Genomic DNA, 24,924 nt, shown 5'->3' with positions numbered 1-24,924 from the left:
TAGCTTAAAAGTTCATAAATCTATTCTTCCTCGAAAATCTTTGTATTACCATTTTTTATGGTCATTTGTGGAAACATCCAATTAATTAAATTTATCATTAAAGACCATTAAGATTTTAGAGTTTCTTGTTTTTGGTACCATCCTTGAACTTATTAGATTAAGAAATTAGTGAATTTTCCTTACGATAAAAACATTTTATTATTGACATTTGGCCGATTATGAAAATTTTCAGATTATAGAACTCTATAAAAAAGCTGAAATTAAAATTTTAATTTTCATATAGCATCCAAAACAGGGAGGAGGATATAAATATTCTTTATAAATTAATTATGTATAGATGATTTTAGTCTCGAATTTTGAAATTATGATTTGAGTAAGAAATTTTTCTTCTTAAAAATACTCTAATTCAAATTAAATTTAATCAAAATAAAATTGATTATACGACAACTATAATACACTTATCATGCCCTGTATATTACACTTGTTATAGGAGATGCAAGTTAATCCCACTGTCCAAGGGTGCGCTGACATTTCCCATTTTTCCCAAAAAAATCTTTGGAAACAGCTGCAGCGTTCAAAAGACATCACACAAGAACAAATAACTAAACTACTTATTAGTTAAAAAACTACAAACAATAGGGCAAAACTACAAATAATCGGGGAAAAATCACAAAGATTCTACAATAACAAGACCATGGACTGATGTTATTAACTGGAAATTAAGCTGATGGCATGAACAGAAAATTAGAGACAGAAATCAAGAACGAGAATGCAAGCAGCATTTTTTCCTTCATAGTGCGAACTTCAAGACAATGATAAATGCCTCTAGCTAGAAACATTTCCTATGCACGATTGACGGACCAGATTCATCATACTCTGCCTTTGCTATCCACATCTGCAGACAATGATACGAAAATATCGAACTCAGGTGGGGAAATACATGAAAAAATTTAAAAACGAAAAATGAATGAACAATCAAACCTGCTGGAAGGTACTGAGGGATGCTAAGATGGATCCCCCAATCCAAACGCTGTACTTCCTTTCAGGAGGAGCGACCACCTTAATCTTCATGCTACTAGGAGCCAATGCAGTGATCTCCTTGCTCATTCTATCACCAATCCCGGAAAACATGGTGGACCCACCACTGAGTACGACATTCCCATATAAATCCTTCCTTATATCAACATCACATTTCATTATAGAATTGTATGTCGTTTCATGGATGCCAGCAGCTTCCATTCCAATCATTGCTGGCTGGAAAAGGACCTCAGGGCATCGGAAACGCTCGTTTCCTATAGTTATCACTTGACCATCAGGTAATTCATAGTTCTTCTCAACACTAGAGCTGGTCTTGGCAACCTCCATTTCCTGCTCAAAATCAAGAGCAATATATGACAGCTTCTCTTTCATGTCCCTAACAATTTCCTTCTCAGCAGAGGTAACGAATGAGTAACCTCGCTCAGTGAGGATTTTTGCCAACTGTTCTGTGAGGTCACGACCAGCAAGGTCAAGGCGAAGAATAGCATGGGGAAGAGAATAGCCTTCATAAATGGGGACTGTATGGCTGACACCATCCCCCGAGTCCATAACAATACCTGCACGAAAGCACCAAAATAACCAAGAAACCATGATATAGATAGATACACTACCACACCCCTGTATCTAGGGCCAAGAGCACAACAATTAAAAGCCTTAATCCATCTATGTTTCCAGATTGTAATGAAAATTTAGTTAAATTGTCCACCATTAAAATAACAATGCAAGGTTGCATTACTTAGGACTATGTAGAAACTCCATTCAAGTACTACACATGACAATGGGTAATGTCTTCAAAACCCAACTGCAGGGGAAGCAAATTATGATGCATGCATGAAATAATAAAGCAAAGTGATTGCTGAAGTTTGAAATGTCTTAGGGAGCATTGGCAAGTGTTTCTGCCCAAGGGAATGAGAACTTGACACACACACATGGGAAATTTTAATAGTAGTAGTCCACTATTCGTCAATGGACCCTTGAACTGGTAAAGTGTCTAAATAAACCAAACAAATGCTTTTGGTTGCAGAAACTTTCTCAAGACTTCCAAACCAAACAAAAGTTGAAGGCATGTGAACCATAGAAATCCACTTTAATATTCTTCTGGTATTTCCAGTTCTCTACTCAGATAAAAACAATGATAATAAAAAAATGAACCAACTTACCAGTTGTACGACCACTGGCGTACAAGGATAAAACAGCCTGGATAGCAACATACATGGCAGGTGAATTGAAGGTTTCAAACATAATCTGAGTCATTTTTTCTCGGTTAGCCTTTGGGTTGAGGGGTGCTTCTGTGAGAAGAATTGGATGCTCCTCAGGAGCGACCCGAAGTTCATTGTAGAAAGTATGGTGCCAGATCTTCTCCATGTCATCCCAATTATTGACAATACCATGCTCAATAGGATACTTGAGAGATAGAATACCACGCTTGGACTGGGCCTCATCTCCAACATAGGCATCTTTCTGACCCATGCCAACCATCACACCCGTGTGGCGTGGACGACCAATAATGCTGGGGAACACAGCCCTTGGAGCGTCATCTCCCGCAAATCCAGCCTAACACATAATTAGGGATCAATATGAACATAGGATCTGTGGGGTACCAACCAATATCTATGATATTTCTCGTGAAGATAAAATTATAATCTTAACCAAAATAAAGGTAAAATATATAGTTACACTGTTCTGTACTAGAACAATCATTACCTTGACCATGCCGGTTCCATTGTCACAAACAAGAGGTTGAATGTCCTCACCGTCAGCCATTTATTGGTTTACCTGCCAAAGTACACAAGCATCCTCAATATGTTGAAGTAAAACAAAAGTATAGCACCTTAAGTATGAAACTTATTTGTCATAAGAAAGCAAAGTCGTTTGGTTCCCCAATTGCCAGAAGGTTAGAGCATGAGCTGATCATCAAAAATTTACATGACCAAGTGAAATAGCTCACAATATATAAACTGCAGGTGATTTTGAACAAATATATTCTGAATGAAATGCAAATGCACACTCCCATCTGCTAAAAATATTTGTATAAGCAAGTTAGTGATAAGACACAGACACTGCAGCAAAGCCACAAAACTTTGGTTATATGGTACCTGCAAAAGAATTGTAATCTCTAATTTATAGATCTCCGTCTAAATATCTGGTCCACAGTGCCAAATCATTCTATCAATAAGCTGCAGCTCCCCAAAGCTCCACCATGAAGGTGGAACCCCTTTACAGCTCTAATTCGAATTCTACATTGAAACAGAGTCATTTCCTGTTTGATAACTATTTTAATTATACATAACTATATATGCCGCTGCTTCACTCATAAGCAACTGTAGTTTTTTCTCCTCTTACAAACAATGAAACAGAAATATGCACAACGAATCCATTAAGCTTCACAAACACATTGCCGTACGGTACTGACACGTGGCTAAAATTTGGCTCAGCGGAAGCGATCAGGTGGCAACTACTACTTATTTATCCACATCTCTGTAAAGAGCACACCAAAGCAATGCAAGGAAAAGAAAAAACAAACACTTCACGTCGACACTGCACACATCCCAGTCTGACATTATTGGAGACTCAACATCAATCATCAAAGACCCAATAAGATCATCTGATCAGAGATGTCATACATGCAAATACACAACGTCCAACGTCGATGTACGAACTTATATATCAATACATGACATTACACATAAACAACGGATTGACAAAGGAAAAACGCTGATCGACGAGAAACGGATATTTTTCTACGTACAATCAAAGACAAAATCAATCTCAACCATGAAATCCAGAACAGGAATATATTTGGTCACCTTAGTTTCGTATTTCAGAACCCTAGAAATGGATGAGTAATGGAATGAAGGAGTTGAGGTGGATGGAGAAACAGAGAGTGATTCTCTTGTTCCCGCAATTAAGCGCCTGAGCTTTCAGAAAATGGAGAAAGCGAGCGAGCGCAAATGAAATGCAAATGTGAAGGAAATGAAAAGTCACTTTTAAAATGCACCTTCAATCTCGCTTCATCTCCTATTGACCCGTGCCTTAGTTCGAAAACAAGCAAATGCAAATGTTTACACTTTTATTATTATTATTATTTTTTTTTTATCAAAATTGTAATCATTTTTATTTTATAGATACAGCAGTAACACTAAATTTATGGCTACATTTGAAGGACATCAATGTTCAGTAAAGTAATAGTTCAAAGTAAAAGTCCAGTAATTTATAATTATTCAAAAGGAATTTGAAATTAATTATGATTTCAAATTCGTTAATTCAAATATACCCTTAAGGTTTTTGCATCTTGAAATGTATATATATTCCTTTTTCTACATTTGGTCAATAATCAAATTACCCAAAAAGAATTGAAAAACGCTTGAAATAACATAAAACAATGGTGTAATAATTGGTGTAAAATGATGAAATATCGAAATATAATCTAAAGCAAACTTGTATAGTGCGATAAAAGCGCAGGGAATAAATCTCCATGATGTTTGCAGTAGAACAAAACTGTATTGTGTTAATAGCTTATGTTACTATTTTGCTTCTACTATGACCACTATTTATAGGAGAATTTGGAGTATAATTTGGGAGTTGATTGTGGTGATTTGCATATTGTCGAAAAGCTGTAGGTGTTAGCTAACCAACAAAAGAATCAAAACAGGATTTGAACTTATCTTGACAAATATATGTGATGCTATCGCATCTATCAAAAAATATTTTTATATCAAAAGTTGTGAAATTAGTGAGTATAATCGAATTCATAGAGATTGATTTTAAATTAATTCCTCCAAGTAAAAATAAAAATAGAAGACGGAGGTTTTGTTTAAAGTCTAAATCTAGAAAACAAAATAAAGAAGATGAATAACAATGAGAAGAAAGATTTCCGATTAAAGACAGGACCATGTCAGTTCCACGGCTCATCATATATGCAAAAGATGACAATCATTCATAATAGATAAATTGGTTATGGTCATTGGGACGACCCAACGACCTCACCTTTCCTCATCTCGTCATTAGTCAAAGAACGTCCCTTGACTAATTCTCTAATCAACAAACAACACTTTGAACGTTCTTAAAAATTAATTTACCAACAATATTAAGAATTAAAAAAACTCAATTCTAACTAATAAATTCCTACGAGGCTTTATTTAAGTTAGATTATGCATTCCCCACAACATAATCAATCATTATGACATGATAAATTATATTCTGTTACCACTAGTTATTGAATTAAACAAATAATTACAGATTTGCAAGTTCAATTAACTAGACAAATATTCTTGACAACAATAACGGTACATATTATTCATAAATTAGATTATTTGTAAAGAATAACACAAATACGCATATGAATGAAAGTGAAAAGCTCAAATAGGATTTCACAACATATTGAAATCAAATATTAACCGAATCTTTTACTGGAAATAAATGAACTAGCCTAACATGCTAATGAGAAAACATACGAAGAGAGAAATATTATGAAAAAACATCAAAGATCAAAGATCAATAAAATTTAATTTAAATAAAAAGATTTCGAATTTGAAATGTCATACATCAAGAGTGAGTTTGAAATGAAGAGAAGTGGCCCCCCCAATCTTGAAAGAGAAGTGAAATCTGCCTTTATGAAAGACAATCTAAGCAAAGTTATTGTCAAATCCTGACATTCCAAGTCATATTGCAAAGAGGTACATTATTGCGGGGAACATGTCCTTCTACCCTAAGCAAAAAAATCCACACTTTGTTGCCCTCTTCAATCTTTCATCTTTCACTTTCTGCTAATCTGTGTAAAAAGAACGTATAAATCTACATAAGATCAAATAGTACATCTAGCTAGGGATAATTCAACGTCATTACTGCAAGCGAAAATAATATTTTTTTGCCTTGTAAGTTAAGTTGGTTATACTTTTAGTTATATTTATTACGGGATTGATATTTTTAATCCCTTAACTTATAAAAATTAACATTTTTAATTTTTATTCACTTTTTCGTCTATAATTTAATGGTGTAGGCCACTTGGCCTACTTGATTGTAGATGAATGCTCCTATAAATTAAATAGCATTATAAATATTCCACTTGGCCTACTTGATTCACTTGTGGAAGACATAATTCTTTGTATTGCTTCTACTTAACTTCAATTTTATAAAATATGGGAAGAGTGGAATTCAATTTTTTTGAGACAAGAGCGAAATTTGTCCCTTTTTTTTCCCCTTAATTTCTTTTAAAAATTTATTTTTTTCCTTCTCAAATGTAGTTATATTTCAGCTCAAAAGTGGTCCTAAGTTAGAAAACACGTCAATTTTATCTGCAATAAAAAATACTTAACGATCACGTGCTAAGTACATTGCCCACGCTGATAAATTATAGAAAAAAAAAAAGTATATGATGACTAAAAATGCTAAATTTTATAAGTTACGAGATTAAAAATACTAAATCTCATAACAAATAGAATCAAAATAAAATGCATGGACCTAACGTGAAGTGATAAATGTTATTGTTAATTATAGGGGAAGCAGCTGGTTGAGAGGAGGTGAGTATATAATAATTAAATATATAATGCTTCAAAATTATGCACCAATCATATATAGTGTGCATGTTTTATGTTGCAGGTCAAACGTAGTAAGAAGTCAATGAATTATTAGTGAAGACGAAAAGAGGGTTGGTTAGGTGAAATGTGGGATGCATGCATGATGGAAATCATGTGGGGTACGTAATAGACTTCACATGTAACGTGGGATCATCACCCCTAATTTCAATTTCATTACAGAATTTCAATTGTTTTGATTCATATGTTGCACAGGATTCATGCATTCTTGATTTTCTAGTTTTTCAGTTTTTTTTTCTTTAAAGAATCAATCACATGCATATACATAGCTCACAGATCAAACAAAGCATACATCATCTGATCAACAACGAATTATTAATTATATATATATATATATATATCAGTAATTTAATTAACTATAATACGTTATTATAGATAAAATATACATCATGCAGAAATGGGGTTTATAAAATGTATGATCTTAAAATATTGAAATCACAAGTAACGGAGTTAGTCACTTAGATTCTGTCCGTAATTTGAGATCTCTCGTAGAATGCAAAATTAGATCACGTTTTTTTTTATAAAAAAAAAAAAAAAGAAATTGGGATTAGAGATTGATTAAACAATAAAAGCAGGTAATTAAGTTGGGATTAATTAATTTCTAGGGGTGAAAAAGGAAATGGTTGAAATTTGAGAGGATATGAATGGGGAAACGGAGATGATGGTGGGGGGCAAAGTGATGATGAAGAAGCATGAGAGTAAAGAGGCAATGATGGATGCGTCATCAGAGTCTGTGAATATGCTCTTCTGCAATGTATAATCATTCATTCATGCCCTTAATTACAATTAACATCTGTTTAATCCTATTTTTAGCCAGCGTTAAGAACAACTGTTTTAATCTCAACTCGCTCGCTGTTAATGCACGTATGCGTGATTGCGCGTGTAGTTGTCGTTTAGATTCCCGGTTGTGATGTTGATGTGATCATGAAAACCATGCACACTCGTCCCTCAACGACTTGTGCTCCAAATTATATCTCATGATCATTTATTTTTTAATTTTATTTAGTTTATGATGGCTTATATATGTAATTGAAGTGATGTGGCATGTATCATGTATGATATCCTCCATATGCATGTATCATGTATCATGTAGAGTCACACACATGAAATAGTATATACAATAGACATATTAGGTATGTGGATAAGTGTAGAAGGTTAACCAAATCAAAAAGCATCTTTCCATTCTGGGTCGGGAATCCTAGGTTGCTTACCCCCCCACCCCCCCACTTCCACATTATTTAAAGTAATGGATGCTTTCAACTTTGGACATACGGTCAAAAATTGGTACATGTATATGAATACATAGGAGGATTTGAAGACAGCATGTGAAGAACTGGAAACGGCCAAAGAAGCCAAATTATTACAGCATGGTCCTGTTTTTAATTATACCATATATTGATGATTTATTTTGACTAGGCGTCTACCATTTATTAACTAATTGAATGTGACAGCCGCAAGCTTTTTCAGTTGAACCAAATTTAAGCTAACTGTTCCACTACAACTTTTAATTAATTACTAACTTAATAATTTCATTTATTGTAAATCGTTTTTAATTATTGTTTTGAGGAGAGTGTGTCAGTTGAATGTGTAGGAAGAAATAAATGTGTACAACATTGCAGGAGGGTTTATTCGCATTCATCCTCTCCATCACAAATAATTTGGTCAAGTCTTCTGAGTATATTCATTATGGAAGTATATATATTATGTACTATGTACCTAATACTCTTTATTTATAATTTTTATACTTATATAATGTTTTTTTTAGGTAAATTGAGTATTATTACGATTGATATTCAACTACACATTAGACGTGTATATAATATTACTGTAATATATGTATGATATTGTTAAAAAATGAGATGGACCGAATTTGTATTGTAAGAGCGCGATTCAAGAATATATATAGAAACAGTCATAGTTTTAATTAATGGCTCCATGCTTGTGGAAATTTAAACAAACTGAAGCTGCAGTACATTTGCATTTTTTTGACCTAATTTAAATTCTAATTATGATACGTAGGCAGTACAGTATTGGCCCCTACCACTATTTCCTACATTACCTACTCAGTGAAAACGTTTGCATTATTGAGTCATTGACCAACTACATATATTTCTTGGAGTAGTTATAAAATTTAAATTCATTAAATCAAAACTGTAACAATTAATTAATATTTTCAGATCTTATAAATATGATATATTTATTTTTTTTGTTTTCTCTAGATTTAATGTAAAAGAATAATTAAAGCCATTCGGAGAAAATTAACAAATATAATAAAATAATTATACCCTCCCATTTTTATTACAAAGTAGAGAGGGAGAAGGGATGGATTAAGTATAAATAAATAAGCGAAAACTGGAGGTGAGGAGGCAGGGGGAAAGGCATCCACATGGCATGTTTACATGTATGATGATGTCTTGGATTAAACTCAAAATTTTGTACGAGTGTTTGGCAGCAAAGCTAATTTAGCCAATTGTCCCCACCCATTTCCTATTTGTTATTTTTCATTTCCTACCCTAAATATAATTAAATATAAATTCTTGGTTTCGAAAAATCCAAATGCATGTTCGGACATCCCTAGCTATATTCAGACAATCTAAGCAAACTGCCAATCATAAGATTAGATGAGTGTAGCGACAGATTCCCCTAAGTTTCATTTTATTTTTATTTTTTATTTTTTTCTGTAGACAGAAAAAGTAACATCTAGACGGCGATAATTAATTAATTAGATATATAATTTTTATCTAATACATGAGAAAATTTGAATTCTTTTTTATAATAATTTCTTTTCTTTGGCGTTATGCAATGTATAGGGATTCATTGAGGAACCTGATTTTTGATGGTGCATTAATGGAACCCCTCCCACCATGCATATAAATCAGCAATTAGTTGATTTAAAAATTTAATTAATTAACAAAAACTTTGGACTATAATAATAATAATAATAATAACTAATTACCATTTTGCCATCTGTATTTAGTAGTCATTATGGATGTTAATTAAGAATTCCATGATGAATTTGGTTAGTTTTTGAAACAAATACATAAATATATTCGTTTAAACGAATGTCGTATCGTATCGAAGGCTACAAAATCTAAATATTACTAATTAATATGATTTTCAATTATTTAAGTCATAATCAACCAGTATGTCAAGTAAAGCCTTTTTTTCATGGAAAATTACGATAATAATACTCTTGAAATTAACGAGATTTGTCGAGTTACGAAATTCTATAATTTGATTATGGATATATTTCATCCAAACATATATAACCAATATAAATTTCTGAAATATTCCTGAAAGACCACATGTATATATATATATATATATATTACTTAGACTACTCCTAAATTCTCAATACTATATTCTTTTTTTTAAAAAAAAAAAACAAGAAAGAAAATAGTGCAGTTCCTTCCAAGAGAAAGCAAGCATATGAGAAATAAAAAGGGTGCATACAATTTATGAGATATGATCATCATCATGAGAAGAAAAAAGGAGAGAGAGAGGGAGAGATTTGTGTGTGAAGTAGATGAGGAAAAATATGGTCCCCATCTAGCAAGCCACGTGCATAGGTTGCATCAAAGTGCGTAGATATATGTCAAAAAAACAAAAAGCTACTACTAATATATGTGCTTCACAGTTTAATATAAATAAAATATTGTGTACTCATCTGCTAACATAACCCATATTGGTATGGATACGTGAAAACAGAAAACTCTGCTCTTCTATTCTATTCATCACTGGAGTGGGGACACAGCCAGAAACAAAAAAGAAAATAGGCAAATAGGATTATGAGAGTGAGTGTACATCGGATCCTTCGCCACTATTACTGTTTTGAAAGCCTCCACCTATAGCAACAACACTACTCTCTCTCTCTCTCTTGAATTCTCTCATCAGACTTGTGAAGAACAAAATTAATTTACAAGAGGAACTCTGTGCTAAATCCCTTCAACCAACTGCAAAAAAGATGGTTAGTTGATGATTTAATTCTCTCTCTCTCTCTCTCTCTCTTGTTAATTAATTGGAGATCATCTATTTAACACCCATTTTTCTTCTTCTCTTCTTGAATTCCTCATGAGGTTTTTCTCTTTCCTCTTTCTCTCTCTAAGTTTATCTTCATGTGCTCAGAAATCGACGGGTTTTCTTCGTTTTTGAGGAGGATGTCTGGTGGTGATAACCCGATGTTCTTACCCCACCTCCAGCAACAAGAAGATAAAGAAGGTGCCGTCGACCCGAACTCGCCGCACCCCATGTCCGAAAATCTTCAAGGAAAAGGAAATCTTGACGGCGCTGATGATGATGATGATGATGATGATGATGATGACGATCAGAAGAAGAAGGAACAGCTCGAGGAAATCAAGAACGATGAGGAAACTGACAAGGCCACTGTTTCTTCACGAGGGTCGGAGAAGCAAATAGCAGAAGAAGATGACGACGGATTCAAGACTCCCACGTCGTCGGATCACAGAATTCCGGCGACCACGCAGTGCCCACCGGCGCCCAAGAAACCCCGCCCACAAACTTCGAAATTGAAGAGAAAAGCATCGCCGCCTCCAGGAGCCCGCCGGAGCCTCCAATTCGAGGCGTCCACCGAGGTCGAATCGATTTTCCGGCAGATTCCCGATCAACAAGATAATATAGAAGAGCAGAAAATCAAGAAAGCTCGAAGAGAAGATGACCAAGACTCGTCATAGAATTGTTCATCCGGTACGAAATTTAACGTAAAAAAGCGACAACTTTGATTTATTTATTTAATTATTTTTCCTTCTTGAGATGTTGTAATGGAGCTTGAACTGATGATTATAATACACTAATTTGATTTAATTACAAGAGAAGGAAGAATATGGTTTGAATTCAGTAAATCTGAATGTAAGGATTGTTCATTGTTGTAATATTTGAGTGTAGAGTAGAACACAAAGTGAGCAAAAGATAGTAAGCGAGCAAAAAGAGAGATGACAAGTACTTGCAGCTTTTTTTAGCTTCTATACGAACTTCTTTTGCAATCAAGGTGTTATGTTGTGAAAAGAAGACAACATATTCCCATCATCAATTTCTTCTTCTTCTCTTTTTTTCTTTTTTCTTCTCATATATATATATATATATATAAATTCGGAAAATTATTATTTACGTAGCGAAATTATAGAAATTTTAGTGTGTATATATATGCTCATGCATGTGGGTGGAGTTCCCTTTACCTTCTTCCAGTAATAGGAGGTAACTCTCCTTTGAAATCATGGATTAGGGCATCTTTAGTTTTCAAGAAATTTCGGTTATATTGGAGAATCGATCAATGTAATAATTCATCAATCCTCCCGTGATTTGTGTGATTGCTGTCCTCTATATATAATTAATCATAAAATTGATTATAATCAAGGAAGATTTTAATTCAAATTAAATTAATCACAAAATAAATATAATACATTTGTCACATAATTATTATTATTTTTTTGAACAATTAAGATAACTGTAAATCATTTGGAGTCCCAGGATAAATTAAAGTATATATATTTTGTGCAGCAAAAGAAATGTGGAATTGAACTTAGGAAAAAGGAGGTTGCTCATAAAACTTTGTGCACATTAGTTCAACTGCCAAAGCATTTATCCCCCTTTGAGTTGTGAAATATGAAAGGGAGAAAGGGCATTTGTATGTATATATGTGTCCACCCTTAAGTTTAAGTTGTTGATATTGACCGAAAAGAAGAAAGAGAAAGACCACTTTTTTCACTTGTCCAATTCATCTCCATCTCCTATTACTATTCAAATTTGAATTTTCTGTTAGACCCAAATTTCATCAACACTACTTTACCTGAGGACTCAAGCAGAGAGTGATGGAGAGCCATTAAAACCGGGTTTCTGGGAAAAAATGTGCAAATCAACTCAACCGTTTTCATACACCGACACTTTTTTCGTTTTTTTATATTATTTTAAATACTAATAATACATTTCTTTTACTAAGATAATTTTTTTGTTTGAATACCTGTCAGAATCATTTCCAGGAATACTTGGGTTAGAATTTCATAATACATTTATGTAATAGAATTTTATTCAGTATACTTTGATTAATGTGATTGATTGATACTCATAAATTTAGCAATACAATCAGTAGTCAATCATTTATTTCTATGAAATTTTAAAATTTCAAACGGTTTGATTTTTGTTAACCAAGCAATCGAAATCATTTCACTCATGAAATATATATAGACAATTTTTTAAAAAAAATTAATGTAAAAAACCAAAAAATGGTCCAGCACTGTTGATAATTTATGTAAGTGAACGGAATTTTTATTGACCATTTCTTTTTCGCCAAATCTTAAGACAAATGTAACAGACTAGTGGTTATGTCCCTCATTTTACTCCCTTCCACTGCTCCCTCTCTTCCCCCTGTTTCTCTCTCTAGTAAAACATCATTCCACCAAAAAATCCAGAATTCTTGAATTTCTTTGCCGGCAAAGGCTTTGAAAAAATTTGCTTTCTTTTGTCTGAAAAAGATTGTTTCTTCAGTTCCTTGATTCTTGCTGTGAATTACACAACCACATTCACGACAATGAATCGAAGGACACTAACCATGGATTTCGACAGCCTAGGAGTGGCTGTCGACGACGACGATAGTTTCTTCGACTCAAACGAGAGATTATCCACAGTCGTCCCCCTGGATTTGGCCTCCGCATCAGACGACGACGACGAGTTCTTTGAAGCTAGTCGCATGTCGTTTGTTTCAGCTGCCTCCATAAAGCGCATCTATTCCATCGCACCCATTACAAACAACTCTACCGTATTGCCAAGCTACGATATGTGGATGGCCGAGCCAGGCGATCTCAAGGAGCGCCGCAAGCGATTGTTGCAGGGCATGGGGTTGAATAGCAACAAAAACTTTATGACGCTCGCCAGCTCTAAGGTCGTCCGGGCCATTTCAATAAAGCCCCAGCCCCCGCCCCATCGCCCGCCCCATCCCCCATCCCAATCCAAGACCCAACCCCAACCCCAATCCCAACCCCAACCCCAGTCTGCGCCTGCTCAAGACTCGGCAGCCAAGCTTGATCCTTCTCTCACAACCCCAGACAAGGCTTCGCCTGCCAGAGCGATTGTGCTCGTGAGGTCGAGGTCAGACAGCGACATTGAAGCTTTTTCGTCGAAACTGAAACAACGTAAAGAAGAACTAATCGGTCCGATATCAAAAAACAAAATCACTAGAACGTTGTCAGGCCAACTCATGCCAACGACATGTATTGCTGCGCCTCAGTACTATACAAGTGCTTTTGGACCATCCTCAACTGGAGAGAAATATAAAGCAACAGTGCAAAATACGGATGTATCGTTGTCCGATGCAGCGTTTGGTTCGTTCTTCTTGATAAAGAATTTGGACACTGGAAAGGATTTTATTGTAAAAGAGGCCAACGAACATGGAATGTGGAATAAGCTCAATGATCTTCAGACAGGGGAGCAGCTTACACTGGAGGAATTCGAGAAGTCCGTCGGTTATTCACCTTTCGTAAAGGAGCTGATGCGCCGACGGGCGTCCACAAAAATTCGCACCGAAAGCGGGAGACTCAACCCGAACGCGTTACTTACAAAGAGTTTCAGAAACAGCAAAAAAAAGGGGGCTGCGATTTTGAAGAATATCAAGGGAGTAGCGAGTGGATTATTGGCTGATAAAGAACTAGAGAATTCTTCACAGGTTGAAGAGAAAGCTCCCAAGAACACTTCTCAATGGATCGAAGCTCACCAGCAAGGGAAGTCCTACAAAGAATTTACGGCACTGCACTTGGCTCAGGAAATTCAAGCTCATGAGGGCTCAATATGGACCATCAGGTTCAGTTCCGATGGACGTTTTCTAGCAAGTGCAGGGGAAGACAGGACGATTCATGTATGGGAAATGCAGGAATGTGATCTTATAAAGCAAGGCGACGATCCAAGTTCAGCCAGTGGTGCCACACCACCTCATCCCATGGCTGGGAATATTTCATCTGATCGCCCTCCACTTGCTGAGATAACACCTATGCCGTCTGAAATGAAGAGAAAGGGTAAAACAAACGGGGGCAAACCTGAATATGTGAGTGTGCCGGAGACAGTACAAGCACTTTCAGAAAAACCAGTATGCACGTTTACAGGTCATACAGATGAAGTCCTGGATTTGTCCTGGTCCACATCTCAGGTCAGTTTCTGGCTAGTTACCAAGTTTTGATTAAAAGGTAGGGAAAAGAACCCTGTTTCTCTCCGAACAATTGAAGTATATAATTGACAGAATCAGATAAAACTCTTTCTCTGCAGCTATTGCTTTCATCTTCAATGGACAAGACAGTAAGGATGTGGGACATGGAAACGAAAAGCTGTCTGAAAACGTTTGCACACAATGACTACGGTGAGATGCCAAATTTGTAGATATCCCACCTGATTAATGGTTTTATCTTTGCATTTAATGAGTCTATGGTTATTATGGCAGTGACTTGCATACAGTTCAATCCAGTAGATGAGGACTACTTTATCAGTGGTTCGCTTGATGCAAAGGTCCGGATCTGGAACATACCCAAGCGTAAAGTTGTCGACTGGACGGATGTTCCTGAAATGGTTACTGCTGCTAGCTACACTCCTGATGGCCAGGTACCTACACTTAATTCTACAACACAAGGATGAGATGTTCAATTTTGATGCAATGAGCACTGATTTTCTGTAATCTTGAAGGGTGCTATAATTGGTTCTCTTCAAGGGACCTGTCGATTATATAGCATTGAAGGTAAGAAGAGCAGCTCAGTACCAGGTTTTCTGGTCCTAATTTGTCACGTTAATATTCATTATCCTTAATGCATTTTGTAACCTAGGTAGCAGATTGGACCATAAAATGGACATCCAGACGAAGAAAAAGTCCCAAGGCAAAAAGTTCCCTACATTTCAGTCTCCAGGCAAAAAGGATCCTGGTTTGCAATCTCAATCGGGGAAAATAACAGGTTTTCAGGTACTCAGTTCAACTTCCAGCCCTAAAATTCCCTTCAGCAAAACTGCCAAAAGCCATAACCAAGTACTCGCTTTCTCCACAGTTTGCCCCCTGGAATCCGTCAGAAGTTCTAATTACTGCAACCGATAACCGACTCGGAATCTACAATGGTCCAGACCTCATCCAAAAATTCAGAGGTACATATATCTTCCATATATATAAAACATGCTTCCAAGACTGCAAACTCTTAACTCAACTTCTAAAATTTGGACAGGCTTTCGCAATACCGGCAGCCAGATTGCTGCTACATTCAGTCCAGACGGAAAACATGTAATAAGCGCCAGCGAAGACTCTCAGGTCTATATCTGGAAGGTTGAAGAGTTCAAGAATCCGACAGCTGGGAAGAGAAAAAGTACAGTTACAGTCCATGCTCATGAGCACTTCCCCTGTAAAGACGTATCTGTTGCGATGGCATGGCCTGGAAGCATAAAGTTCGAGGCCCCACTAGTAGAAATACAGTCCAAACGCACCACGAAACGTTCTAGTGCTTCACAAACGTCAATTTCCGCTTCACCGGCCCGAGAAGACAATTCTACTGGTGGAAGCAGCAGGCAAAATTTGCCCCCTCTTCCCAAGAAAAAGAATGTGCTGGAAAGAAACACGAGTTCTGGAGAGGATGAACTCGGGGACTCAGGTCCGACTGATCCTGGAATAGGTCCCAGCGACTCGTTTAGCGCGTCTTCTGATGCCATCTGTTATGGCGATTCGCCCTCCATTTCTTCTGCTTCCTCTAAGGCCTTGGGAGAAGGTGGAAGTAGCAGTAATGGTGGCCAAACTGTGCAGGCAACAGCATGGGGAATGGTAATAGTAACAGCAAGCTTGGAGGGTGAGATCAGAGTGTATCAGAATTTTGGTTTGCCACTCAAAGTCAGTCGTCAGGGCCTGTTCTAAGTCTTATTTCAGGACGCCCCCGCCAGACAAATACAAACTATAAAATTTAGGACAGACGGAGTATATATTAATTTAGGTATTCATACAACCTTTTCATTGTTTTTCCTTTTTCATGTTTCTTAATAGAAGCAAAATTTTTGAACAATGTCTATGTAGTTGGTGGAAATCTCTGGACAGGAGTCTGAAAATTTTGCACTATACATATTTCTTTTATTTTGTGTAATGTAAGTTATGAAAGAATAAATCATAATAGATGTAGCATATGTAAACCTTTATCATGGCTGTATAAATGTATTAGAAGAATATTCCAGCAAATCTTTTACCTTTCCTATATGGGTTGTTTTTTTTATATGGATTTATTTGAATCGGATTCGGGTCGTCAAAATGTTTGGAACTTAGACGGCCCAAAATATGTTTCCACTATTTCTCTATTAATGGGCCATTGAGGTTGGGTGAGTGAAATAGGAGCCCAATCCTTAGGCCCATTTGCTCAGCGACGTCGTTGGATTATTTCAAATTCGAATACTCTGTCAGTGCGCGCCCGGCTTGTCTACCTTGCCAAGGAAGGAGCTCAAATCGAGTTAAATGGATTCGCCGATCGCCTACGCCGTCGACGACAAGGACCTAGACGATGCCGCATTATGGGCTGTGATTGACTCCGCTGCCGCTGCCTCTCTCTCCGCCTCCTCCACCTCCACTTCCACTCCAAAACAACGCACCAAACCCCTGACACCCATTCCGTTCCCCCTTCCCTCCCCCCAACCAAAGTTACCAAACCAAGTTCGCAACCACCTCCATAATTACAACTACAACCCCGACGGCGAGGTTGTACAGAATCAACGCCCTCAAAAAATTTCCAGAACTACTAACATGCTGACCGTTTCTGAGTCTAGTCCACCGCAACTGATGGTGGTGAAGCACGTGCACCGCACTCCGACCACTCCCCAGCCGTATAGTACTGATTCTCCGGAGACGAAAAATTTTGCTGTGACGAACTGTGACAGTCCAATTGCCTCGGCGGTGAGTTATGAGAAGACAGAGATGAGACATAGTTTGGCCGGCCAGTTTCCGACAGTTTCTCTGTTCAAGGAGTTCCAAAATGCTGCTATGGCGGTGAGTTGTTCGTCAATTTGTCCTCGTGCTTATTTAATTTTATTGTGATTTTGATTTTGTCAATAATCTTAGGTGGCTAATTTATGTCGGACGGATGATATTGTACAATACTTCAAACTTTTCTATATGCTGCTTAGCTGAAGTCTTAAACAAATCTGTTCATTATGCAGCTCCAACTTCTCGTAGTTGTATTTTTAAAAATTCATGGAGGGATGCCTGAAAGTATTTCCGTTTAGTAAATCCTGTAAAATTTACCGTCCGTCAAGAGCAAGGGAACGGAAGGGACTGCTCATGAAATTATACCACACTCTTGTTATGTCGACATACATTTCTCTTGTATTCAAATCCACTTTCTTCCTTGATCAATTAAGTCTCAATATAGTTATCTACTGTTAGATTATTAAAAAACAAATATGGGTTTACCTACTGATAAGAGATTGAATGCTCAACTAGGGGAAGGTATAGAAATGGATCTTTCTCCTTTAGGTGAAAGCACCTAGGTTGTCTCTTTAGCATGTTGGTCTCTCTTTTATTAATTACTGTACCACCCGGAAAACCACCATTTTTTATACAACTAACTTGCTGGCTGCAGAGAATTATGTAATATGCGGTGAAGCTAGTCTCTTGGCTCTCATGTACCTCACTTTTACAGAAGTATAATCCTATATCCGTCATTGTTAATGACCATAGCTCCTTTTTCACGTTTTCTGAAAGGAATCTGATTATCTGTTGTAGAAACGCACAACAACTCTGACATGATATCTTCTGGTGGACAGATATTGGAGAAAAGTGACTACACTATGATATCTGGGAATCGTTATATTAAGAAGTCAGGTAAACTCAAGCTTGTACATGTCTCCCTAGATAGATAGATGGCATATGATTTTGTGCTGTACGATTAAGTTACATGTGCACTACAGGTTGGAGGAAGATATCATTTTACTTCAATCTGTCTTATGAAATTAAAGACAAGACCATTGAATTCGATGAGAACCGCAATGTTGCACGAGCAGAGTTTGTTGTCCGTGCATACATGCAGTATGTTCTTTGCCTGCTGGACATTACAATATGTGGAATTTTCACCTACCAATTCCTTGTTTACACAGAACTCTATTACTTTTCTTGTTTATGTTGCTAGGGGTGGAAGGTTTTCAGATGGATGGGGTTCATGCGAACGGAGGGAGAAGAGATTTCTGAAACCCAATCATGATATTCCCAGCACAGCAGAAACGAGAGCGAAAAATAGAGCATGCCAGGTGTGTATTTTCTTAGCAAAAAGCAGTATTTTTGGGAGTGTTGTGTCCATCTTCTGCAAAGCATAAATCATATAGTTAGAATATTGCCATCTTAATCTGTATCTCTGTTAATGATCATTAGTGCACTTCCTCTGAATGGTTAGATGAGAAGACACTTATGTGTTTTACTCTGAATGATTGAGGTACAACAAGGCTTTGAATGATGAATCCCAGTCCTACCTAATTGTCCATCATTAATGGACTTTAGCATATTAACGGAAGTGCAATTCTTATTCAACTATCCAAAACTCATTTTACGATCATCACTACTTATTAAATGTATGCTATCATCAAAGCTTAAGTGAACTCAGACAAAAGAGGTTGAAGAAGTATGCGATTTGATTCAAGTTTGATACTTTTTCAGAGTCAAAAAAGGATTTAGCATTTAACGCAATCTACTACGGTGCATGAGCTATAAAATTTTAATTTTGATTAATGTGTGTGAATATAGACGTATATCAATATGGACTCAACAGCACATGAACTGGTCAAATTTTAATACAGTGACTTCAATGATACAAAGGAATCCCATATTTGATATTCCGGTCATCTGGTAACACTAGGGGAACTTCTGTTCTGCACGTCAGACAGAACAAACCAGAAGCATGTGGTGAAACTTTTATGTAGTGGACCTAGTAGATCAGTGCTCTTATGCTTAAATTGTCCATGCGTGTCCAGATCTCCATAGAAACTGACAACTCCCTTCTACAGCAAAAGCTAAATACATTACAGGGATTTGCAGAAGGGCCTACACACATAGAAAATTCTCATCTTACGACATGGAGGAAATAAAGATGTCTAGATATGGTGCTTGACCCATAATTCTCAGTACCTTTGATGTAGATAATATCTGTCCATGCAAACCAGGCTAAAAAGTTCTTTATGTTCTCCAATTTCTGATATTAATCTTAGTTCATTTCTGAGGATAACTAGTTATGTTGAAAAAGATCATTGTTGTGCCAAATCCACAAATGATCAAAACTAAATATTTGCAGGACTTGCTTGGAATTGGAGAGTATCAGCCTGGTGCGAGACATGCTCAGGGATAAAATATGGTTCGAATTATAGAGTTGTGGCAAATGCACAAATAAACTTACATAAGGTACACCTTTGAACCAAGTATACAAATCCAATTTTCTACTGTGATAGGGGGCGCGCGATTCATATATAACTAAGTCTTGGCAACACAAATCCTAGTGTCCACCAACTGCCAGATGCTTCGGTAGATTTTTCAATCAAGGGATCTCGATAACAGCACAGCGACATCATATCTACCAAAGAAAATTTCCGTGGTTTGAACTTTTCAGCAGACTTGCTTAAAGTATTAGATCTCACATCATCTGAAGATCATACAATTGCACTCAATGTATCAAATGCATTCTACTATGAGGAAAAGTGAAAACAGCCCTTCGCTCCTTTTAATCATTGGCCGAGCAAATAACAAAAATAGGGTGGACGACAACTAATTTTGTTGTTTATCCTATTTTAAATTATAATTGATATCATAATGCTACTTGGATTCAGGTAAGATTACTGAATCCTGTTTGCGAAGATTATGAGCACTCTAAAACAGGTTGAATTTTGGTTCGTCGTCGGAGGTACTTTCCTGGACATGGTAATTGATGTCTTTATATCCATCTCTCTCCAAAAAATTTTGAATTCTAAACTTTGTTCTGGTTGTATGCTTTTGTCAATTCTGCACTTGCCATATCTTAAGAGAACATTTAACTATAAATTGGCATATTCTGGGAGAAAAGAAGTGATGGGAAGGTTAGAATTTCAGTTTGGTTACTGAACATATTTTGTACAGTTTCTTGATTTCTTTAGTATTAGGTGGCCAGAGAAGAAGTGTAATGACCTTTTTGGTTTGTGACTGGTGCTGTGTCCAATGATTTGTGTGAACCTCGAAAACTGGTGTGATGGACCCCCCACCCCATATACTTTTGACTATACTCGATCTTTAAGTTAATTCGCAATTATGGCTTCTTTCTTTCTTTTTTTTTTTCCCAGTCCTTTTTTATCACACCGACACTAGAGCTTATTATTAAACTTCGATCTCTGTGTAGTAAATGTGTGGTGATGCCTCATTGAAGTCTTCCATTGTCATCCCACAATTTCTGGCAATTCATCCTTTTTTATCAATTGAGAGTTAATTCGCATTCTTACTCTCACGTGCTGTGCATGCATTTGACTGTACTATTAATTAGTTCGTACCAAGAGCTTGCACTTGTTATGACTGTGGACCTTAAATTCTCTGTTCTTAATGTTCTATTCTGAAATGTATTTGATTCATTAAATGTTATCTTGTGTTGAGAAATATGTCATGACGCAATGTGTAGATATTTTTTAAATCCTTTTTTCTTGATAACATGATATACTGTTGCAAATGGAATACATTGTGGAACAGAAAGTCGAGAACAGAGAATTCGAACCAAATTGGGTGGTGTTGTCTTCGACTATGCTGATTTTGCCATAACTATTTATATTAATTTATAAATGTTTAATTATCATAGCACAGTTTGGTTGAGTTGTCATTTGTATTTACAGTGCTCAGTGACTTTGCTCATATTAATTTGATTCAATTCTGCCTAGACCTTATCCACTGTGTGGCGTATTGTCGTTACGTAAACGTTGTTTAGTTATATAATGCTTTCTTTATCACTCTAAAATTTTGTTCATATGCTGAGCAAAGATCAATTTGTCAGGTTTTTTATAACTCAGAGAGGTTCGTAGGGTTCTTACAAGAACTTTAGTAGTTTGGTTTGGGTGTGGGAATCTTATAGTGCAAGGAGTTCTAATTTTGAGTCAAATGGGTGGGGTTGGCTCCCTATCTGACCCCATCCTTTTGGGATGGTTCCCCTTGTCATTTACCCCTGCATCTCACATACCTTACCTTTAATTATTTTTCTGTTTCTTCTTCCCTTCCCTTGTTTTGTTTTTGGTTTTAATGTCCAGAAATATCGAGTTTAAGTTTAATTTGAGTTTATACAGAAATATATTTTCTATCTTTTATGGAGTTTAAAAGTGACAATAATTTCTTAACTTAATGATTATATTTAAGATTGAAATTCTATGAATAAATTAAAAGACATAATTATTGCTCAATATATCAAAATAATTTATTGTTATTTATGTACTGTTATTAGTTAAAAAAGAAAAAAAGGTAACAGCGAGGGTTATTTTTGCCAAGGTCCCACAATCTTGTTGACCCTATTGAAGCGATAATAGAGGGATAAAGAAATGGTTGCATTTGCATTAGATGCCAGTAGGCCTCGGCCCCAGCACTTGATTAATCGAACCCATATTCCTAATCCTGCGTAATTTTAGGTAAATATTTAGACGAATAAAGATGCCATTTTGAGAATTAAATTGGCCAAGTAGTAAATTAAGAGGGGCCAAAGGGATCAAGATCGTCAAATCCGCCCTTGTCTCCCATCTTTTTTTTAATGAGTTATGATTAAAATGAAAATGACTAATGCGGAAATTGAATTATTTGAATGAATATTCAACTCTAAGAATTACATTTAGAACATAATTAGATTGGCTTCTTGGCAAACTTTTGATAATACAATCCGAATTCTAACTTCAAAGTTTCAACACAGTTATAAGTGTTGAATACAAATATCAGTTTGTCTCTAGATAATTTAAATATCTTGAAAATGCTATCTTTTATACAACAGCTTATTAATAAAAATCAAATTTTACAAAACACTTTGTACGGCATGTAATAATTTCCATTATCATACAGGTCTATATCATATTGGTTTTTTTGCCAAAATTAATTACACATAGTTACATAAATATCTTTTTATAATATTGTTATATTTTATTTCTTAATTAAATGAGTGACATAAAATTACACACACACAGTATTCCATTTGTTTTATAGGGGGGAGAGAGAGAGAATGCAAGGAGGCATTGGAAAGACAGCTCTTACTTCTTACCCTTACCCTCAGACGTCTTCTCTCACATGAACTTTTACTTCTCCACATAATAATAAAAAGCACGTCAAAAACTTCCTCAGTCCAGCAGCAACACAAGCACCCCCCCCCCCCCCCCCCACAGTGAACAGGTACTTGTGCTTTCCCCCCTCAACACCTACAACACCCACTCTCTGATTAGCCTGTACTCTACTGCCTTCTTCATAATAATGGTGTTGGGATTTTCTTGTTTTCTCCATTTCTTGAATTAGCTATGCCATATGTGAATTTATTCATCTTTTCATGCCAAATTGTTGGAGAAGATTGAATATATTTGATGTGTGTATGCAGGAAGAAGGGTGGCCATTGGGGCTGCAACCACTGAATGTGAGAGTTGGGCTGGTGAGGAATCGTGATCTCAATGGCTCACTTTCCTTCAATACTTTACTCACTTCTTCTCCAATCTCTTCCACCGACTCTTCTTCTGATCTTGATACTGAGGTCAGCTTTTCTTTCTTCTATGTTTCTTTTATCCCGTTAATGCATAAAATTTCTATCACAATCTCATCAATATCACATTCCCAAATAAGAAAAGAAACAAAAAGAAGGAACTCTATCATGTTGCTCCGTGTATTTGTTATTGTTTTCATCAGTGTCTCTGAGTAAGCAAGAAACAGTTTGAATTGCAATGGGATACATTGTTAAGAGTGAAGGAAAAAGAGTTACTTCTCGTTTTAGTCTTAAATTTGTTCGTTTTATGAAGGTGAGAAATCCTTTCTTTCTTTTTCCACTCTGTAATTTTTCTTATTCTGTCAGAATCAAATTGTAACTAGCTTTCAGTAGAGATGAAAATTTTAGTTGCAAAATGGTAATGACAACTGAGTCGTGGGTGTATTTAATTGAGCGTTTGTCTGCATTTTGGTAATAGACTTATCAAGAATTAAAAGCAGCGGTTCCAAACCAATTTATGTTTCTTGTTCTCTTCTTTGGGCCTTTCTCTTCCTCTGTTTGGTGATTGGTAATTGCATCGATAATGGGGCTAAGGGGAAACATTTCTCTGAAAAGTTGGCATCTATTCTTTATGCATGCTCAATGTTCGTTGCATTTTCTGTGTCAGAATGGGTCGTGCTCATGCTTACTAAAAGTTGAAAGCTGTGCAAGCACTTTACTCTTTTCACATGGCCCTGAATGATGTTGTTTTCACTCTTTGACTATGCATTGTCCTGTTTGTTTTTTGAGATGGCCTGTCAATTTAATACATCAACCCCCAAAAATGCTAATGACCCCGTATAATTTAATTCTGTTACTTCTGAAAAGTATACTCATGATATCAAATATAGTATACTAAAGTGACAGATGCAGTTGAGTTATATCAGTGTATTCCGGGCCACGTAAACTACGTCATAGACTGATCTGTAATGGATCTTGCAAGAACATGCATTGGGTCCTATGTTTTCGGCAATTTAAAGAACCCGTGAATTATTTCGAGAACATTTGATGTTATATCATTCTGAGTTAATGCAATTGGGATGGTAAAGCAAATATTTTCAACCATTGAAAGGGAGGAAGGAGATTAATCAACTACTTTTACACAGTTATTGATCTAATGTTTCCTGTTCTTTATGAATTGGAATTGTTAATCAAACAAAAGTATGGTCTGTTGGAATAGAGCTATGCTGATTATCTTTTAGGTAATTTAGTTTGTTCTGTTATGATGGTGTTCGTCTCTTGCAGTCAACTGGTTCTTTCTTCCATGACAAGAGTATCACTCTGGGGAGCCTCATTGGTATCTCCAGCATTCTGGAGCTCTCTCGAAGATCTACAAGAGGAAGAATATCTGAACCTGTAAGAAACAAAAAAAATTACAAGACGAAAACATGGTTTTTATCACTATGCTCAAGGCTCAACACCGACGCCGTGAGCATGAACAACACTCCGTCTCTCGGCCACTTTCTTGAAGCAGAAAGGAGAGCTGCAAGCAATTACAGAAGAAATCCTAGCCCTAATGGTTATGGACCAGACGATTTCTCTCACATTTTGGACCCAAATTCATTATTTGTTGGAGGCCACGTTGCCCCTCCTCAATC

The 24,924-nt window shown here is 36.2% G+C and overlaps 5 protein-coding genes across 8 annotated transcripts; 4 read left to right on the top strand and 1 right to left on the bottom strand.

The window, feature by feature from the left end:
- Nucleotides 590–4,008, bottom strand: LOC105174444 (actin-4). Of its 2 annotated transcripts, XM_020697593.1 has the most exons (6): nt 3,846–4,008; nt 3,135–3,275; nt 2,743–2,814; nt 2,199–2,592; nt 982–1,595; nt 590–895 (listed from the first exon to the last, which is right to left on the bottom strand). In XM_020697593.1, exons 3-6 carry the CDS (start codon nt 2,800–2,802, stop codon nt 830–832), a joined length of 1,134 nt encoding a protein of 377 aa, XP_020553252.1. In that variant the 5' UTR covers nt 2,803–2,814; nt 3,135–3,275; nt 3,846–4,008; the 3' UTR covers nt 590–829. The 2 variants fall into 2 exon arrangements, with proteins under 2 accessions (XP_020553252.1, XP_011094851.1); XM_011096549.2 differs by lacking the exon at nt 3,135–3,275.
- LOC105174443 (cyclin-dependent protein kinase inhibitor SMR3) lies at nt 10,359–11,636 on the top strand. Its single transcript, XM_011096548.2, has 2 exons — nt 10,359–10,599; nt 10,758–11,636. Exon 2 carries the CDS (start codon nt 10,790–10,792, stop codon nt 11,321–11,323), a length of 534 nt encoding a protein of 177 aa, XP_011094850.1. The 5' UTR covers nt 10,359–10,599; nt 10,758–10,789; the 3' UTR covers nt 11,324–11,636.
- Nucleotides 12,991–16,814, top strand: LOC105174711 (WD repeat-containing protein 44). Its single transcript, XM_011096900.2, has 7 exons — nt 12,991–14,781; nt 14,898–14,988; nt 15,070–15,227; nt 15,309–15,360; nt 15,446–15,579; nt 15,662–15,755; nt 15,833–16,814. The coding sequence occupies exons 1-7, from the start codon at nt 13,174–13,176 to the stop codon at nt 16,507–16,509; spliced, it is 2,814 nt and encodes a 937-aa protein (XP_011095202.2). The 5' UTR covers nt 12,991–13,173; the 3' UTR covers nt 16,510–16,814.
- On the top strand, nt 17,061–20,828 carry LOC105174442. Of its 3 annotated transcripts, none has more exons than XR_002288017.1 (6): nt 17,061–17,622; nt 18,399–18,456; nt 18,543–18,660; nt 18,761–18,878; nt 19,913–20,019; nt 20,115–20,828. XR_002288017.1 is itself a non-coding variant. In XM_011096547.2 (6 exons), the coding sequence occupies exons 1-5, from the start codon at nt 17,095–17,097 to the stop codon at nt 19,964–19,966; spliced, it is 876 nt and encodes a 291-aa protein (XP_011094849.1). In that variant the 5' UTR covers nt 17,061–17,094; the 3' UTR covers nt 19,967–19,972; nt 20,067–20,828. The 3 variants fall into 3 exon arrangements, 2 of the variants coding, with proteins under 2 accessions (XP_011094849.1, XP_011094847.1); XM_011096547.2 differs by having other exon boundaries at nt 19,913–19,972; nt 20,067–20,828; XM_011096545.2 differs by having other exon boundaries at nt 19,913–20,828.
- Nucleotides 23,036–24,919, top strand: LOC105174710 (uncharacterized protein At3g17950; the record flags this gene model as incomplete). Its single annotated transcript, XM_011096899.2, has 2 exons — nt 23,036–23,338; nt 24,572–24,919. Coding segments are annotated over exons 1-2 (546 nt in total), but the record flags the coding sequence as incomplete, so codon positions are not given.

This window comes from Sesamum indicum, linkage group LG11 (assembly GCF_000512975.1).
Source record: "Sesamum indicum cultivar Zhongzhi No. 13 linkage group LG11, S_indicum_v1.0, whole genome shotgun sequence".
Taxonomy (NCBI): Eukaryota; Viridiplantae; Streptophyta; class Magnoliopsida; order Lamiales; family Pedaliaceae; genus Sesamum; species Sesamum indicum.
The sequence above is the reverse complement of the archived record's forward strand: the minus strand, read 5'-3'. Positions and strand labels throughout refer to the sequence as shown.

What these genes read in the sequence shown, in the direction of transcription:
- LOC105174444 (XM_020697593.1), bottom strand. Translation starts at nt 2,802, where the DNA reads ATGGCTGACGGTGAGGACATTCAACCTCTTGTTTGTGACAATGGAACC. An exon ending in CGCCAGTGGTCGTACAACTG is followed by an intron (nt 1,596 to 2,198) that starts GTAAGTTGGTTC and finishes GCTTTCGTGCAG; the next exon opens with GTATTGTTATGGACTCGGGG. An exon ending in CCCTCAGTACCTTCCAGCAG is followed by an intron (nt 896 to 981) that starts GTTTGATTGTTC and finishes CATTGTCTGCAG; the next exon opens with ATGTGGATAGCAAAGGCAGA.
- LOC105174443 (XM_011096548.2), top strand. Translation starts at nt 10,790, where the DNA reads ATGTCTGGTGGTGATAACCCGATGTTCTTACCCCACCTCCAGCAACAA.
- LOC105174711 (XM_011096900.2), top strand. Translation starts at nt 13,174, where the DNA reads ATGAATCGAAGGACACTAACCATGGATTTCGACAGCCTAGGAGTGGCT. An exon ending in GGAAAATAACAGGTTTTCAG is followed by an intron (nt 15,580 to 15,661) that starts GTACTCAGTTCA and finishes CTTTCTCCACAG; the next exon opens with TTTGCCCCCTGGAATCCGTC. An exon ending in CCTCATCCAAAAATTCAGAG is followed by an intron (nt 15,756 to 15,832) that starts GTACATATATCT and finishes AAATTTGGACAG; the next exon opens with GCTTTCGCAATACCGGCAGC.
- LOC105174442 (XM_011096547.2), top strand. Translation starts at nt 17,095, where the DNA reads ATGGATTCGCCGATCGCCTACGCCGTCGACGACAAGGACCTAGACGAT. An exon ending in TCGTTATATTAAGAAGTCAG is followed by an intron (nt 18,457 to 18,542) that starts GTAAACTCAAGC and finishes TGTGCACTACAG; the next exon opens with GTTGGAGGAAGATATCATTT. An exon ending in CGAAAAATAGAGCATGCCAG is followed by an intron (nt 18,879 to 19,912) that starts GTGTGTATTTTC and finishes AAATATTTGCAG; the next exon opens with GACTTGCTTGGAATTGGAGA.